At 37.4% G+C, this 18946-nt stretch overlaps 1 protein-coding gene across 3 annotated transcripts in view; it reads left to right on the forward strand.

Annotated features, from left to right (window-relative positions):
* The window catches only part of LOC150089814 (UBX domain-containing protein 4), a 206620-nt gene that overhangs the window by 147649 nt on the left and 40025 nt on the right, over positions 1-18946 (forward strand). For all 3 annotated transcript variants that reach the window (XM_090389660.1, XM_090389659.1, XM_090389661.1), the window contains exon 11: positions 6923-7025. In XM_090389660.1, coding sequence (XP_090245786.1) covers positions 6923-7025 — 103 coding nt within the window. The remainder of the gene's footprint in view (positions 1-6922; positions 7026-18946) is intronic.

Raw genomic sequence — 18946 nt, forward strand, 5'->3', positions numbered from 1 at the left:
TAAAGAAAGAGCTACAAGAAAAACGTTTCTAGTTGTCAGAAGTTGTAAAGACATCAGAGGTGATTCTTAAATGCATGTCAAAATTACTTCCATCATGATTTTGGAGAAAGTCAGAAACATTGGTGTTAGTATATTTCATCAAATGGGGACTACTTTGATAAGGACTATCAAAATATTGATGATTAACAAAGGTATATAAATAAAAATATGATCATTCTTTTTTGAACAGCCCTTGTATTTAATAACATTCTGCCAAAGTGTTATGAAACATTGCATTTTTTGCATAAAATTGCAAAAAGTTATTTAAAAAATACTCTAAATAACTGTGAAATTAAAAACAAATTTTGTAATATTCATTTTGATAAACTTATCGTGTGAAGTAGAAGAGCTTGAAATTTTGTCATATTGTATTGTAAAAATTCTGAATAAAACTTTTTCTGAGTCTGAAGAGATCTCAGGTATCCTTGCTGGAAGTTCAAATTACTTCCAGTTGATGTCTAACATGCTTAACAGGCCGATGGAAGGTAATGATGAGGAAAATCGTGGCTCCTCAGCACCTTGATTTATTGCAAAAATATTTTACTGCTTTGGAAATATTATCAGACCGAGGCAGTTCCATCACTTTGACACATATGCAGATACATAACTAAGTATTCCTTCACCCTCCAGTCCCCACAAACACGTCCTAGTTCATTTCACAAATATACGTGGTCTCAATTCTAATCTCAACGACATCCATTTCCACTTGCAGTCTGCCAAACCCCATATACTTTTTCTGACAGAATCTCAGTTATCAGTTAATACCACTACTGCTCATCTCAGTTGCCCAAATTATTCACTGTATGATTCCTTTTGCCTCAGAGGTGGTACTTGTGCATAGGTCCATTCCGATATTCCCTGTCAGAGACTGGTAATTTGGAATCTCCTCTTTTCGAACTTCTCTGGCTTAAAATCTCTCTACCTCATTGTGTCAAATTCATTTGTTGTCTCTGCTGTTCTCCCAACTCCACTAATCACTTGGGGCTTTGACTTCCTCTCTTTGCAACTTGACTTTATCCAGTCCAATTTTCCTTGGCGATTTTAATGTTCACAACTCCAGCTGGCTTCTGTTTTCTAGTCACACCGACCCAGCTGGTCGAGATGCTGAGGCTTTTGCAATTTCTAATGACCTTGCACAGATTGTTCATTTACCTACAAGGATACCGGACAATCCTAACCATACAGCCAACACACTTGATCTTTTTCTCACAAACAACCCTTCTAAGTACACGGTCGAAGTGAGTGGTCTTTAGGCACTTCAGATCACAACTTGGTGATTGTCTCTTTTCCAATGGAACCTTTATCTCATGGATATTCTCAGCCTCGTATTGTTTGGCATTACAAGAATGCAAAATGAGATGACCTGCGAGATTTTTTTTTTTCTTCTTTTCCTTGGTCGGATTACTGTTTCAAAACTTCAGATGTCAACGTTTGCTCAGATCGTGTCAGTAAAATTATTCTTGTAGGAATGGAATCCTTTATTTCACACTCCACTTTAAAATTTCATCCTTTATCTAAACCTTGGTTTTCTAGTAAATGTGCTAAGGTTGTTCAAGAGAAGAACGCTGCATATCGTAACTGGCTTGTTTCCAATTCTTCAGGTTCATTTTCTGCCTACACCAAAGCTTGCAACAATTGTAAAACAGTTATTAATCAATCCAAACTAGATTTTGAATAGGCTAAGAGTAGAAAACTTGCTTCTTGCCCTAATGGTAGACGAGCATTCTGGTCTCTTGCCAAAGCTATTGGCCGCAACTTTTGCCCATCTCTGCTCCTACCTCTGTCAGAATCAGATGGTTCTGTTGTCACTTCGGCTAAGGATAAAGCTGACCTACTAGCATCTCATTTTTCTTCCAACTCACATATAACCCTTCCCACCATTCCTAGCAATCTCCATTCAATGCATCCTGTGGTCATCCGTCAAAAGGATGTCAGAAGAATTTTGACGAATCTTGATGCTAAGAAAGCTCCAGGTCCTGATGGTATTTCTCCACTTGTTCTCAAAACCTGTGCTCCTGAACTTACTGCTGTTCTCTGCCACCTTTTTTCACTTTCTTATTCCAAAGGTGTTTTTCTTCTGCTTGGAAATTTGCTCATATCCAGCAAGTTCCCAAAAACGGTGACAAATCCTCCTCATCCAATTATCGTTTCATTGCAATTACTTCTACTCTTTCTAAAGTAATGGAGAAATCAATTAACCGCAAACTCTTTAAACTACCAAGGAACCTTCCATCTGATCAGCGATCGCCAGTATGGATTCCGTCAGTGTCAATACACTGGTGATATTCTGGCTTATGTTACTCATTTATGGACAAATTCGATAGAAAAATTTGGTGAAACACAAGCAGTTGCTCTTGACATCTGAAAGGCTTTCAGTCATGTTTGGCATTAAGGTCTCTAAACAAGCTTCCATCTTATGGTTTGCCAACTGTTTTTTGTAATTGGTATTCCATTTTTTTCTCTGCTCACTCACTGAGGGTGATGGTAGATGGCTCTCTGTCTTCTAACTTCTTCACTAATGGTGGTGAGCCCCAAGGTTCAGTTCTTTCCTCCACTATTTTCCTCTTGTATATTAATGACTTTCTTCCATTGACTGGAAATTGTATCCATACTTTGGCCGATGATAGCACACTGCATTTCACTTTCCATTTTGAGAAACGTCCCCTGCTCAATCAGCTTTAACTTCTTGAATATCCGCTACCAATTCCTTAAATGCCGATCTTCAGGTAATTCTCCAGTGGGGTAAAGACAACTTGGTTGATTCTATTTTATTAATAACGAGATACACAACAGGTGACCATTAAGAGTGTATCTGAGATCAGAACAATAAACATAATAACAATAATATGAAATCCAACAGGAAGATAAACATTGATTTAGATTCAAACATTAAAATCATATGTACAAAAGAGGATTGCGTTAAGTTAAGTTACTAGGAAAACAAGTGATAATTAATCAGTTAGAGAATAGAAAAATAATAAAACACATAATACTAATAAACTACAATAATTAGATCAGAGCTAGTCACTTTGCAGTTTAAGAGAAGAGGCAAACTTGTGGATGGAGTTCATCAGTGATTGGAAGTTGTCAGAGAAGTCAATGAAAGAGTCATTTGCTGATTTGCTGATTCTGTTCAGTGGACTGAACTTCATAAAGTCCGTGGTGGCAGAGTCAAGGCGAAACGGTGTAAGGTTCGTGACTTGTCTACAAGGAGCATTGAAGTTGATTTTGTTAAGGATTTCAGATGCTTCATAAATTCCAGTGATTACTTTGGCTAGAGTCAGCAGTAACTCTTCTGGTGCACAGAGGCCTCGGATGAAAGTAATCACACAGCGATTCATAATACACTGAGTGATAGAATAGAGGATTGCAGGATGTAAAGTAACGGACAAAATTTTTTTGGACTGCTTCAATTTTGTTAGTTAGTCTTTGTGTGAGGATTCCAGATGGGTGAACTGAATTCAAGGATTGGCAGAACAATAGTTTATAAAGGATAACCGCATATCTGTAGTTTTTGAACTTGTATGTGTTCCGTTTGATGAATCCCAGTATTTTGAATGCTTTGCTGCTGATTTTAAGGAAATGAGCATCGAATTTAGCACTGCTGGAGAAGAGAATCCCCAAGTCGTTAACTTGGTCACACCTTTCGATGATCACAGAGTTAATACTGTATTCCGTATTTATTAGTTGTGGAGATCTGCCGGATGAGAAAGAGATTACTTTGCACTTTGAGGGGTTAGCAGACAAGCCATTCAGAGATAGCCACAGAGAGAATTTATTGAGAGCACATTGAAGCTGTTGAAAATCGGTAATCTCCTTCACTGCTGAGTAGATCTTAAGATCATCTGCATAGAGAGCAACTTGAACATTTGAGGTGTAGATGAAAGAAGGAAGATCATTTATGAAAACAATGAAGAGAAGAGGACCTAAGGGGAGAGCCTTGTGGTACTCCACTTAGTGGTATAAAACAGTCTGAGTTCACTTGATTGATGATAACGCTCAAGGAACGATGCGTAATATAGCTGCGTAGCCATGAGAGCAAAGGGTCACGGGTACCATATAGCTTAAGTTTTTCCAGAAGTTGTTCGTGCGGGACTTTATCAAATGCCTTAGATATGTCTGTGTAGACTGCATCAACTTGAAGGTGGTTATCAAGAGCTTCAGAGGCGTATTGCCAGAAAGGAAGTAAATTTGTTACTACTGACTTGCCACTGCAGAAACCATGTCGATTCTGATCAATGAAAGGCCTGAAGAATTCGAAGAGATGTTTGTGTACTGCTTGTGTCGAAGAGTTTAGCCAGGCTGTTTTGCAAGGTTATGGGTCTGTAATCAGTTACATCATTTTTATCACCTTTTTCGAAAATAGGAACTATGTTGACCTGCTTAAAGTGCTTAGGATACTTCCCCAGCGTGAGAGACAAGTTGGAGATAACTTATGAGGGGTTTTAAGGTAGTGACAGTCATTTTCCAAAATAAGCCTGGAATGTCATCTGGGCTTCTAGTATAGTCATTTCTCATGCTTTTTAATTTCAATCCTTCTAAAACTCAGTCTTGTCTTATATCTCGCAAAAAGGATTCTTCTGTTCCTATGCTTATCTTTGGTGACACACTCCGATTTCTAGGCAAAATGATATCTCTTTTGGGGATCACTCTGACTTCTAATCTCTCTTGGCACAAGCACATTACAAATATTGCTTTCTCTGCATCTAAGAAACTTGATTTTCTCTTTCACTCTCGGCGTTACTTTTCTTCGAAACAGCTGTTCACTCTGTACAAATCACAAATTCGCCCTACCTTGGAATATTGTTCCTACATCTGGGGTGGTGCCCCCAAAACCTCTGTCAGGCTTCTATATTCCATTCAGAAGAGGGCAGTTAGGTTAATTAATGACTCCTCTCCAACAGAGTTTCTGCACTTGCTGTCTCATAGACGCAATGTTTCTGCTGTATGCCTTTTCTACAGATACTTCCACGGGCACTGTTCTTCTGAATTGGCTTCTATAATTCTCACTCTCTCTTTCAAAGCACTCTGAACACATGCCGCCACCAGCCAACATCCATTTACTGCCCAACTTCAAACTCACAGAAGCAACTGTTCATCTTGCTCGTTTATTCATTCAGCTGCCGTTTTCTGGAACAACCTTCCTTCATACGTATTTCCTGAAAATTACAGTCTACAGAAGTTCAAGTCTATGTTAACAAATATCTTCTTTCGTCTTCTCAACCTCCAACCAAAGCACAGTACTCAGTACTATAGGTTCTAATACCTCTCGTGTTTGGGGTTTTCATAAAAAAAAAATATATATATATATATATATATAACTTAACAGTGAATAAATAAATAATGAAATGTTGAAGAATATTTATTGTGCCCCACACAGTTTCCAGTGTTTCTGAGTTAAAGTAACATAAATAAATGTATTATATTATGTTTGTTTGTTATGGTTATCCCTGGTTTAGATGCACCTTCAGAGAGTGCCCTGCTTGTACATACAAAAATGGTTCTGCTTGTACATACAAAAAGCTTGGTTTTAGTTGTGTTATCTATTATTCTGTAGTTTGTCATTGGGGGTTTACTGGTTAAATTAACTAATGCCAACATAATAGGAAGTTCAGAAACATGGGTCATTTTAATATACTGGATGCAGAATTTTAATATTATAAATAAAATGTGTACAGGAAAGACAAAGTGAGGGTTTGCTGCATTTTGTTTTGGATTTCATTATAAAAAAATAACCTTTGAATTTTCTTGTTATATAATCTTTGTAGTTCTATAATGTGTTATTGTTTCATTTATTTATTTATGTACATTAATGTCTTAAAATATGCATATAAAAATGAATTAAATGTTATTTTAAATTTCTGGAACTTAACTATTACCAGGCAAAATTTATTTTTCAGTATGATGATTTTTTTTTTTTTTTTAACTAACTAATACTGGAGCATGCCATCATTATACAAACACCTGTGGATTTAGAAAATAAAATTTGATTACTTTGTATGTAATCTCTTTCTCAGCAGAAGTTATCCTTTGTGCTTGATTAATGCCTTTTAGATAAAGCTGAGTTTAATTTTCTGAATTTCCTTCAAGTAATAAAAACCCACTTAAAAAGTTATCACAGGAATTAAAACCACATACTTCTTTTACATGAATACTGCTAAAGAACAGTGTAGTCTCATTGCCATATGAACATATCTTTGTTTCAAACTGAAAAAAAAAAAAATGTTTCTGAGCTTTCCCACCATGCTGTGGTCTACAGGACATTTACTGGATATACATGTATACAGACACAAACAGAATATCTAAAATTGTTAATTTTTAAAATAATTTGTATTAGAGTACAATTTCTGATACCCTGAATCTTTGCTATGTGACTAACCTTCCCTAGTGATAATGACTCCTGCCTAAAGTTTGTACTGTTTTCCATTACCAATCCATTTGATGATTTTAATATTTTTTGTACTCTGAATGTGGGATTCGTGTTGGCTGTCCAGTCTGAATCTCCCCATCCAAAAAGGAAAAAAAAAAGAAGTAAAAGGAAATATTGTCATGTTCACTAATTTTTATAATTTTTATATGTTGACTGCTGATAGGGCATCAATGCCTGTTACTTCTGCTTCAGAGCCAGTTTTTTTTAAATAATTGTATTAATACGTGATAGTTTTTTTTTTTTTTTAGTTTTTCCATGTTCAAATATTGAACTTTAAAAACTAAATCACTAATTTTCTACAATAAGTCAGATTAATGTTATTAAATTATAAATAATAAATTATTAATATATATATATATATATATATATACACACACACACTCAGAACTTTAGTGATTTAGCTTTTCAAGTTTAATATTTGAAACTCATTCCTTCATCTTTCCCATTGTGTAGTAACGTAGCACGTATCCAGTTCAGGCTTCCAAATGGTTCTTATGTAACCCATCAGTTTTCTGCCAGTGCAACCCTTGAAGAAGCTAGACAATTTATTATTGAGGTATGTAACAAACTTGTTGTATACAGGCTTGTATTTTATTATTGTATTTGTATTATTTTAATGTATTGTTATAGTCAAGGTAATCATCAATAATAATTATTTCTTAAAGTATTTTGTTCAGCCCTGTTAGGAGTGAACCCAATAAACTGATATTGTTTTGCTCATAACCTCATGCAGTATACTGACTCAGTTGCTATATTTTTTCTTAATATATGATAATTGATGTTTCAGATGTTATCTTATTATAAAAGTTTAAATTGTTTTATAACCCTAGATTGCTCCATTGACTTAAAAAAAATTTATTCTCCTATAAAATGATGCTATCCATTCAATCATTATGTAATTGGCAATTTGCTTGCATGATATTTTTACTTGTCAATCAGTTAAAAATTAAAGGTTGTATTAGTAGGAATTGTATTTGCATTTGGAAGAATTGTACTTATATTTTGCAGCCTCTGTATTGTGTTACAATTCATGTTTGCACTTGTTCATGCCTGTTTTGGAAAACTGCTAGCAGGGGAGGATACATAGACTAGAAATTTTATTACAGTTACAGGCATAGCAAGATTCATTTCTTGCACTATTCAAAAAGCTCTGATTCAAAGAGCTGAAACTGGCTGTAAGACTGTCAGACCATGGGAAAGTAATAACTACCAGACATTTGTATAGCGAGTAATAGAATTAACTAAATAACCAATTAGAAATTCTTGGGGAAATTGCCATAAACGGCTACATTGGATGTGTGTTAGAGTTACAGAGAACATGAAAAGACACTCCTACGTTGTATACTAATGCCAGTCATATAGTCAATAAACTTAATGAATTTGAAGTTGATTAAAATGTCATTCTAATATATTGGATGCAGAACTTGAATATGGTAAATACAATGTGTATAGGAGCGACAAACATAACAAAAGGGTAGCATTATGCTATTAATTGTGAAGTACATCAATTCAAGAAGATTATATCTAGAGGATAAGAACTGTCAAGATGTTTTGATTTGACAAGACATTTCATAGTAATACTGCAAAATTGCTAAAGATTTACTGACTTATAAAATTGGATAAAAGTTTAAAAACTTGGATACAATTTTTGTCAGTTCCAGTTATTAATCAGGAATTCATACGTGTTGGCTTATTAGATATTGGGATTGAGTCAAAATTTGTAAAAATTTCATATTTAATTTAATAAATCTAATTTGAAACTTATGTGTATCAGGATGTTGTGTAGTCAGTCTAGCATGAGATAAGTGATGGGAAACCAAAAATAAGATTGGGGTATGTTAGTCACCAAATCGGTGTGAGGAGTATGATGAAAACCTATGTAAAGAGATGGAATGGATAAAAGATTGACAAAGCTAGACTGGGGCTTGTGGCTGGGTGGGTTGCTTGCACAGTAGTAGTATATTTCTTAATTGATTAGACGACTACTTGTTATATCAACATGTTAGAGATGCCACATAGGAAAGCAGTAATATTGACATTTTTACCAAGGATGCTGATACAAACTTTTTGCATTATAATTTTGCATAAATTTTGCATTAAGTAGGTGGCAATCACAATATATTAATGAGGAACATAGCTAATGAGAACTGTTATTGAGGATAAAGAGGAATGTTTAATTTTCAAAAGGAAAATTATGATGCCTTTGCATTATTGAACTCTGTTCACTGGGAATCATTATTGAATATGGAAAATAAAATGAAATTATAAAATATTCAAAGAAATAATTCTAGGTGCTACTTGTATTTTTTATTATAAGTAGCAATTTATGCAAGAAAGCAAGCTTATAAAGCATCATGGAAAAAAAAATATATATATATATTTTTTTTATGACGCCCCCCAAGCACAGCTCTATTAGAACTTATGGTACTTAGTACTGTGCATGGGTTGAAGATTGAGAAGATGAAAGAAAATACTTGTTGACATTAGACTTGAACTTCTGTAGATTGTAATTTTCAAGAAATATGTAAAAAGGAAGGTTGTTCCAGAAAACAAAAGTTGATGGAATAAAAGTTGGTTCTGTGAATTTGAAGTGGGACAGTAAAAGGATGTTGACTGGTTGTGGTATGTGTTTGGACTGCTTTGGAAGAGAGAGCGGGAATCATGAAAGCCAATTTAAAAGAACAGTGCCCACAGAGGTAGGCGCCTCCGTAGCCAGGTTGGAAGGAGCAGCAGTGCATAACACATGCTTCTTGATTAGACCGGGGTTCAATCCCATCACCATCAAATACGGAGGATGCGGATAGGTCAGAGAATGACTACCGCATATTCCCGGAGCAATATGGCCTTAGTTGCTAATGCTCCTAAAAACCAAATAACAAACAAACAAACCCACAGAAGTATCTATAGGAAAGGCCTGCAGCAGAAACAGTACGTCTATGAGACAGCGAGTGGAGAGACTCTGTTAGATATCAGTCATTAATTAACCTAACTGCCCTCTTTTGACCAGCGGAATTACTTAACAAGTACAGGTCACTGTTGAAAAAAAGCCGTGAAGTAGGGTTGAATTTGAAAGTGTCTGCAATTCTGCCCAGACACGATAGGAGGGAGTATATGATGAGAGCCTTGTTGATCAATTCGGCCCTGGAAAGATTGTGCAAGGCTGAAGGGGTAGAATTTTTTTCAGCCTGGACTGTACTTGTTAACAGGAGAGATTGCTTCTACAGGGATGGGATACACTTAAATAGAAAGGGTGCAAGAATATTTGCTGATGCTATCGAGGCAGTGTTAGGTGGGTCGGAAAACTGCTAGCTTGGGGGGAGACAAAGACTAATGGATTAACAGTAGCCACGGGCAGAGGTGAAAGAGATTCTTGCACTGCTTCTATTGGAATGAGCAGAAGCCTGAAAAACAAGATGCAGGATATTTCAGAGACTGCTGGAAGTCATTGCGGTACAAGTAAACACATGGGTTGTGTTAGGGTAGCTAAGAATAGAAACAGGTGCATGTATACTTGCGTGTACACTAATGCTAGGAGTTTAGTAAATAAATTTGATGAATTTGAGGTATTACTCAAAACATCAAAGGCAGATATTGTTGGGATATCAGAGACGTGGTGTCACACAGATATAAAGAATGCAGAACTGGAATTTGGGGAGTACAACGTCTACAGAAAGGATAGACAGGATAGGAAGGGAGGAGGGGTTATGCTATTAGTTAAAAAACACATAAAATCCAAGGAAGTGAAGCCAGTTGACATCGCTGGACAGTGCAGTGTTGAGTCAGTTTGGTGTGACATAAGCATAGGTAAATCAAAATTGAGAGTAGGAGTGTGCTATAGGCCTAATGACTCTGATGAGTATAATAAGATACTGTACAGGGAAATAGAATGGGCCAGTAAATCAGAGAGTCTTATAATGGGGGATTTTAATTTCCCAGATATTGACTGGAATTTGTGGGTTGGTCACTCACACACTAGCAAGGCTTTTGTGGATTTACTGGATGATTGTTTTCTACACCAGCATGTTCGGGAGGCAACTAGAGGGAGTAATACTCTTGATCTGATTATCAGTAGTGATTCTTCATGCATTAGGAATCTGCAGATAAATGAACCACTGGGTGGCAGTGATCACAGTGTGCTGAAGTGGGATTTACTCAAGGAGGTAACTACCATCAGAGATAAAGGGAAGGGTTTTTGCTTTCGTAAAGGCGACTATGCTGGTCTGAGACAGTATTTAAATTCTATACAGTGGGACCAACTGATGATGTTACCAACAGCAAATTCAAAATGGGAAGCATTCAAGGAACTAATATTGGAAGCTACCAGGCTTTACATACCAACCAAGAAATATTGTTCAAGGTTCAGGCCTAAATGGTTGTCAGATGAACTAATGAGACATATGGCAGAGAAGAAAAATGCATGGGATACATACAAATTAATGGGTGACGTGGAAGCCTATGATAGATATAAGTTGGTCTGTAACCAAGTCACAAAGGAGATTAGGCAGGCAAAGGCAGATTATGAGAAATCCTTGGCAAAGGATGCAAAGAAAAACAGAAAAGAGTTCTTTACCTATTTAAACTCAAGAAGGAAAGGGATGAATCAGATTGGTCCACTGGATGTTGATGGTTCAACAGTTGAGGATCCAGCTCAGGTGGCTAACAATCAAAACGAGTATTTTGCATCTACATTCACACATGAGGAGTTATTCAGGAAGGGGAATGTCGTAGGTGAAGTAAACATTGGCAGTGAGCTAGATGATTTTCTAATAACTGAGAGGAAAGTGGAGGAGAAATTGTTGAGGATAAACATAAAAAAGGCACCCGGGGTGGATGGGATCTATCCAGTTATATTAAAGGAGGCAGCAAAGGAAGTAAGCAAACCCCTAGCCATAATTATGAGAGCTTCTTTGGACTCAGGGGAGGTACCCATGGACTGGAGATGTGCAAATGTAACCCCAATTCACAAAGGAGGATCAAAGGCTGACACAAGTAATTATAGACCTGTTAGTTTAACTTCGGTTCCAGGAAAATTAATGGAGGCACTGGTTAAAGAAGCACTGCAGGATCATCTGGACAAGAATTCAGTTATAGCTCAGACACAGCGTGGGTTTGTTAAGGGCAGGTCTTGTCTGACCAATTTGATTGGATACTATGATGTAGTCACAAAAGAACTGGATGCAGGGAATAACTTTGATATTATATATTTGGATCTTAGAAAGGCTTTTGATACTGTTGCGCATGGAAGACTGCTGCACAAATTGGAGAAGTGTGGCATTCGAGGCAAATTGCTGCTATGGATAAGGGGGATGGTTGAGTGGCAGAAGACAGAGAGTGGTAATCAATGGACACTGCTCAACGTGGACTAATGTTATTAGTGGAGTTCCTCAGGGTTCAGTGTTGGGTCCATTGTTGTTTTCTGTATTTATAAATGATATTGATGATGGTGTATCAGGCTTAATGTCCAAGTTTGCAGACGATACAAAGGTTGGCAGGGTTGTTAAGGACACTACTGATACTATGCTGCTGCAACAGGATCTGGAAAGGTTGAGCAGATGGGCTGAGAGGTGGCAAATGAAGTTTAACATTGACAAATGTAAAGTACTACATATGGGAAACAGTAACCCCAGATCAACGTATCAACTCTGTGGTACTACGCTGACAGTGGTAGAGAATGAAAAAGACCTGGGGGTAATTGTGCAGGCAGATATGAAGTTCTCTGAGCAGTGCAGACGAGCTGCAAGAGTAGCTCATGGTGTCTTGTCAATGATATACAGGAATTTTTCTAGCAGGGACAGGGATGTGATTATTCCCTTGTATAAGGCATTGGTCAGGCCACACCTTGAGTACTGTATATAGGTCTGGAGGCCTCATTTCAAGAAGGATGTAGAGCTGCTGGAACGAGTACAGAGAAGGGCAACAAGATTAGTGAATGGAACAAAGGGTTGCTCTTATGAAGAAAGGCTTAAGTTTTGCAAATTACAGAGCCTGGAGACTAGGCATCGCCGAGGTGATCTGATAGAGGTGTACAAGGCTTTGAATGGCTTGAGCATGCTCAATGCCAATGGGATTCTTCCTCTTGCTCAGAATAATCACCTGAGAGGGCATAAATTCAAATTGAGGAAGGACGGATGTCGGATAGATGTGCGGAAATTCGCCTTTAGCCAGCGGGCAGTTGGTTTGTGGAATAGACTTCCATCGCTTGTTGTTGAAGTTGATAGCCTAAACAAATTTAAGGCTCAGCTGGACAGGTATTTCGAACGAATTGAGGGGTGAAATGGGAGTAGTGGTTGTTTTTTTTTTTTTTTTTGGCTGATGCTGAATAAGCTTGCTTTCTTGCATCATATGCCTCTACTAATGCTAATGCTTTTGAGCGGACTCTAGAAGTCTGAGAGAGGTTTTGGGGGCACCACCCCAGATGTGGGAACAATATTCCATGATAGGGCAGATTTGCAATTTGTACAGGGTGACAGCTGTTTGGAAGAAAAATAATATCAAGAATGAAAGAGAAAATCCAGTTTTTTAGATGCAGAGAAAGCAATATTTGTAATGTGCTTATGCCAAGAGAGATTCAAAGTTGTGGCAATCCCCAATAGAGATATATGATCCTGTCTAGAAATCAGCTAAGTTATCTTTGCCTTACTGGAGAATTACTTGGAGATCAGCATTTAAGGAATTGTTAGTGGATATTTGAGAAGTTGAAGCTGTTTGTGCAGGGCAAGGTTTCTCAAATTGGAAGGTGGAATGCAATATGCTATCATCAACAAAACTATGGATAGGATTTCTGGTCAATGGAAGAAGGTCATTAATATCAAGAGGAAAAGACTGGAAGAAAGAACTGAACTTTGGGGAACACCAGCTTTAGTGGGGAAGTTAAAAGACAGAGAGCCATCTGCCATCACCCAATTGCAAAAACAGTTGGCAAACCATAAGATGGAAGCTTATTTAGAAGACCCTTTATGCCAACATGATCAAAGCCTTTTGAAATGCCAAAAGCAACTGCTTGAGTTTCCACATCTTCTGTCCAATCCTCTCCAACAGTTTGTCTAGTTCTTCCTTGAATTTATTCAAACTACCCATTTCTGCAACAGGAGAAGGAAGTTTTTTCCAACAATTAGATACTCACTGTCTTAAGGCAAATATCCAGACACTATCCTGCAACCATCCATCCTTAATTTGAATCTATATCCTCTTGTGTGTAGTCTGAACAAGGGGTAGAATGCCATTAGCATTGAGCTCACTCAATGCATTTGAAGCCTTAAACACCTCAATCAGATCTCTCTGGTGAATAGTTTCCAAATGCTATAGTTTGCAGTACAAGTCTTTCTTGGAAAGCACACCCTTTTGTTCCTCTCATTGCCCTTCAGTCCTGTATGCAGTACTCAAGATGCAGCCTAACCATGGCCTTGTACAAAGGGATAATCACCTTTCTATGCCTGTTTGCAAAATTCCTGTATATCTGTCCTGGCTGCCTGTGTGTACTGCCCAGAGAACTTCATATCTGACTACACAATTACTCCCAGGTCTTTCATTTTCCACTACCCTGAATGTAGTACCATGAAGTTGGTACATTAATCTGATTACTATTACCCATGTGCATTTCCTTGCATTCGTAGTATTATTGTTCCAAGAGTGGACCCAGCTGGATGAATACTGAACTGATGTTAGTAACAGAAAAGAACGTTGCATGGGATGAATTGAAAGTATAAAGAGACTGAATAAGTATAAATTAATCTATTAAAAAAAAAAAAAAAAAAACACTTGCCAAACACTTATTTATTTTAATGCATGCACCTGCAGATGTAACTTTCAAGAATCTTGTCTCTGTATATAAAAGCTATTAAATGTAAAAAAAAAACTTGATCTGTGGACAAACTCAGAAATGTAATCAATATCTGTGCAAATAAATCAAATACACCAGAAAAAAACAAGATATCTACATAAGCATAAATGTTTGGAATTTTGCCTGGAGAATGGATACAAAATGGACAAAATGAACAGTGCTCGCAGAACACTTCTGGTGGAGCAGATGCAAGCACTAGTTTCATATGAAACATAAATTTAAGATGTTGGAGAATTGCACCTGCAACGAAAATGTACCTGTAAACAGAAAGAATAGCAAAGAGATGTCTATGTGTGGGGAGAGACTATGAAAATGCATTATGGAGCTTGAAACTAGGCAACTTGGAGGAGAGGGAACTCATTAATATATATAAAATTAGCTAGGGGGGGACAGAATGAATTACAGCAGAATTTTCACAATGCAATAAGATACAAAAACCATGGGAAATAAATACAAACTATTGAAGAAAAATAATAAACTGAATCTCAGTAGCGAGTCTGATAAGAGATGTCTTGTATGTATCTCTCTGTGCGTGTGTGCGTGCAAGGATATACAGTAGTCCACCCTTATCCGCAGTTTTGGTCAGCCGCGGCCCGAAAATATTAAATGGAAAATTACAGAAATAAACAATTCATAAGCTGTATATGTATATGCTACCTGCCCATTAGTCACTTTGTAGCCATCTCGGTTATCAGATCGACTGTCATGGTATCGCAGTGCTTGTGTTCAAGTAAGCCTTATTTTACTTAATAATGGCCCCAAAACACGAGAGTAGTGATGCTGGCAATTCGAATATGCCAAAGAGAAGCCATAAAGTGCTCCCTTTAAGTGAAAAGGCGAAAGTTCTCGACTTAATAAGGAAAGAAAAAAGATTGTATGCTAAGGTTGCGACAATCTACGGTAAGAACAAATCTTCTATCCGTGAAATTGTGAAGAAATAAAAAGAAATTCATGCTAGTTTTGCTGTTGCACCTCAAACTGCAAAAGTTATGGCCACAGTGCATGATAAGTGCTTAGTTAAGATGGAAAAAGCATTAAATTTGTGGGTGACAGACATGAACAGAAAATGTGTTCCGATTGACGGCAACGTGTTGTGCCAGAAAGCATTGAGCCTATACGGAGACTTCAGCAAGGGATCCCCTGAAATGAGTGACACCAAGCATTTACTGCAAGTAAGCGATGGTTACACAGATTCAGGGATAGGTTTGGACTGAAAAATATAAAAATTACTGGAGAGGCTGCATCTGCCGATGAAGAAGCTGCTGCAACATTTCTGGCAGAGTTGAAGAAGTTGATTAAGGAGAAAGGATACCATCCAAAGCAAGTCTTCAATAGCGATGAAACTGGGCATCTTCTTCCAGAAGATGTCCAATAGAACCTACATTCATAAAAGTGAAAAGGAGGCACCAGGGCATAAAACATGGAAAGACAGATTAACTCTAGTATTGTGTGGCAATGCTGCAGGGCATATGATAAAGCCAGGCGTAGTGTGCAGAGCGAATTGCCAAGGCAATTCGCTCTGCACACATTCGGTTTGCCAAGGCCACATACACCTATCTGGTATTTGATTGCATTCAATCAGCAATTGATGCAGACCCTAATCTGGACATAATGCAGTGCTGGAAATCATTCACTATTGCTGACGCAGTAACGTTCATCAAAGTTGCAATGGATGAATTAAAACCAGAAACTGTAAATGCCTGCTGGAAAAACTTATAGAGTGAAGTCGTGAATGATTTTAAAGGCTTCCCGGGGATCAATGGAGAAGTTAGGAAAATCATTCACGCAGCAAGACAAGTTGGTGGAGAAGGATTTTCCGACATGGTTGATGAAGAAGTGAAAGAACATATTGAAGGCCATCAAGAAGTGTTAACAAATGAGGAATTGGAAGAACTTGTTAAGTCATCTGAAGAGGAAGATGAGGAAGAAGAAACTAAAGCAGAACCAGCAATGTGGACATTACCGAAATTTGCCGAAGTGTTTCAAGTTGCACAGGCATTAAAGTCACCCATATTATCACCGAAGGATTACAACCTCTGCAGTAACACTGATGAGTTAAAAAGAAAGAGACAACTTCCGATTACAATGTTCTTCCAAAAGCTTTCAGCTAAAAAGCCCTTCAACTGTTGAGGATCCCCAACCATCGACATCATCATGGCTCGATGATCCAGGATCATCTGCTTCTCCTTCTGAAGTATCGTCAGAAGGTCAATAGTAGACTAACGCTACATCACAATGTCTAAGTCATTCACCTCACTTCATCTCATCATGTAGGCATTGTGTCATTACAAGAAGAAGGGTGAGTACAGTACAATAAGATATTTTGAGAGAGAGAGACCACATTCACATAAATTTTATTACGTATATTGTTATAATTGTTCTATTTTATTATTAGTTATTGTTGTTAATCTCTTACTGTGCCTAATTTATAAATTAAACTTTATCATATGTAGGTATGTATGTATGTATGTATAGGAAAAAACATAGTATATATAGGGTTCGGTACTAACTGCAGTTTCAGGCATCCACTGGGGGTCTTGGAACGTATCCCCCAAAGATAAGGGAGAGGGACTGCTGAATGCATGTAGCTAATAGAGAAGTAATAAATATAATGCACTGAGAGAGAGAGAGAGAGAGAGAGAGAGAGAGAGAGGTAAGCTTATAATGGAGCAGATAAGTAGCTAGGTATGCAGCCATGAGCCAAAACAATTAGCACAGCCCTGCATAATAAAAATAAAATAAAATCAGTAAATTTTTATTTTCATATACATAATCTACACTTAAATTATGTACACAAAAAGTCAGTTATTAATAGAATACATTGACTTGTACATTATCAAGAATTAGCACCATTCAGTGTATCCGAACCATAATTAGCTGCAACTGTCTGTTTCTGATTGTTATCTACTAGTTCTAGTTAGGCCTAAAGATTGGCTCCATGACCAGCTGGTTATTAGAGTAAATTATATCATACTGGCAAAATTTTAACAAGCTTACTGGCAGAATAACAGCTGGTTCAACAGATAGTAGGGTATGAAAATTGGCTGAGAGGCTTGTGATTTTAAGCCCCTGAAACTTGTTTTTAAATAGTGATTTTAAAGTGCTTAAAAATTGAACAAGTTAGGGAATTGAAGAAGTAAAGATGCGATAAGTCTTAGGTTAATCATTTTGGAGTTATAGGGTGCTTTGTTTTGTAATTTTCAGTACATTGTATATTATTGATTTCTGATTGTATATTATTTGTGTATTTTATCACTTTGAATATTATTTGTGTATTTTATCACTTTGTATATTATTTGTAGTTATATCAGTATGTTTTCTTAGTGGCACTTCAGTTCTGGTGGAGGCCATGGAGCATGATGGATACTGTTATTATATACCTATAAGTGTTATACTCTAAATTCAATAGTGTTTTCAGTTGACTGAATATTTTTAATTGGATTGATCTGGGCATAATCTGGTGAGACTATAAGTAGCACATCATGACAGAATTTCGTTGTAGGTACTTTTATGAAGAGAGGTTATATTTCTGCAAAAAATCTATTTCTAAATGTTTTGAAGGTCGTGAGAAATAGATTCCAAAAATTCACCATTTTGCCCTTCTTCCTCAGTTTAAACATTGCCTGGCAGTGCCACCATATAACTACAAATAATATACAAAGAGAATGAACTGAAAACTACAAAACAAAACACCCAATAACTCCAAAATTATTAACCTAAGACTTATCACATCTTTACTTCTTCAATTCCCTGACTTGTTCAATTTTAAAGCATTTTAAAATCACTATTTAAAAACAAGTTTCAGGAGCTTAAAATCACGAGCCTCACAGTCAATGTTCATACACTGCTATCTGTTGAACTAGCTGTTATTCTGCCAATATTCTGCCCATGGTTCTTGAGGTTGTCACAGACATTCTCTCAGATATGTTAGACAAGCTGTACTTGCTACCTGGGAGTCTAAAATGCTGATGGAACTAATATTCAGGTGACATTCAAGTTACGTGGACCCAATTTCGGCGAAGTTCAGACGGTCTGTGACAGCCAGATCCTCTACTTGCACTTTCACGATGGTGGGACTATTAGTAATCCTGGGTATAATCCCCATGCACAAGCACACTGTTGATGACCACCCAGGTATGAACCAACATAACCAAGGGTCGAGGTGTGGCGCCCACACCAAATGGAGGAATGCTGCCCCCTCTGTGTTACCAGGCAATACTAGGTGGTAGATGACTCTCAACTGGTGCAATACCACTTTGCTTATTGGAGGCTTGAAGTGGTGAAACCCATGTTTAGTCTCCAGAACTAAGTTCCGGTCAACCCTTCCCTATCTCTTCCATCATGCAGTATGACTGATGACTTTTGAGGTTATGATGAACATCATGGCGAGATTCAAACTTCCTAACATTTTTAGGGTACAGCTCTAAAATGGTGTTTGCAGGCCAGCCGCTAGTTAGTACACACCTGACCGAACCTATTGGTAACTCTTTGGGAGGATTCCGGATCAGCTAGTGTATAACCTTGCTACCTCTACTCTGCCAGATAGTGACTGGAGGGAGTCCGAGTAGTGTGTATGTGGGGGGCATTGTCGAGGCCACATTATGTCAAGGATCTGGGTATATCTTTACCGTGTGTAC

This window comes from Mastigoproctus giganteus, chromosome 2, assembly GCF_048544385.1.
Source record: "Mastigoproctus giganteus isolate SK-2022 chromosome 2, ASM4854438v1, whole genome shotgun sequence".
Lineage (NCBI taxonomy): Eukaryota > Metazoa > Arthropoda > Arachnida > Uropygi > Thelyphonidae > Mastigoproctus > Mastigoproctus giganteus.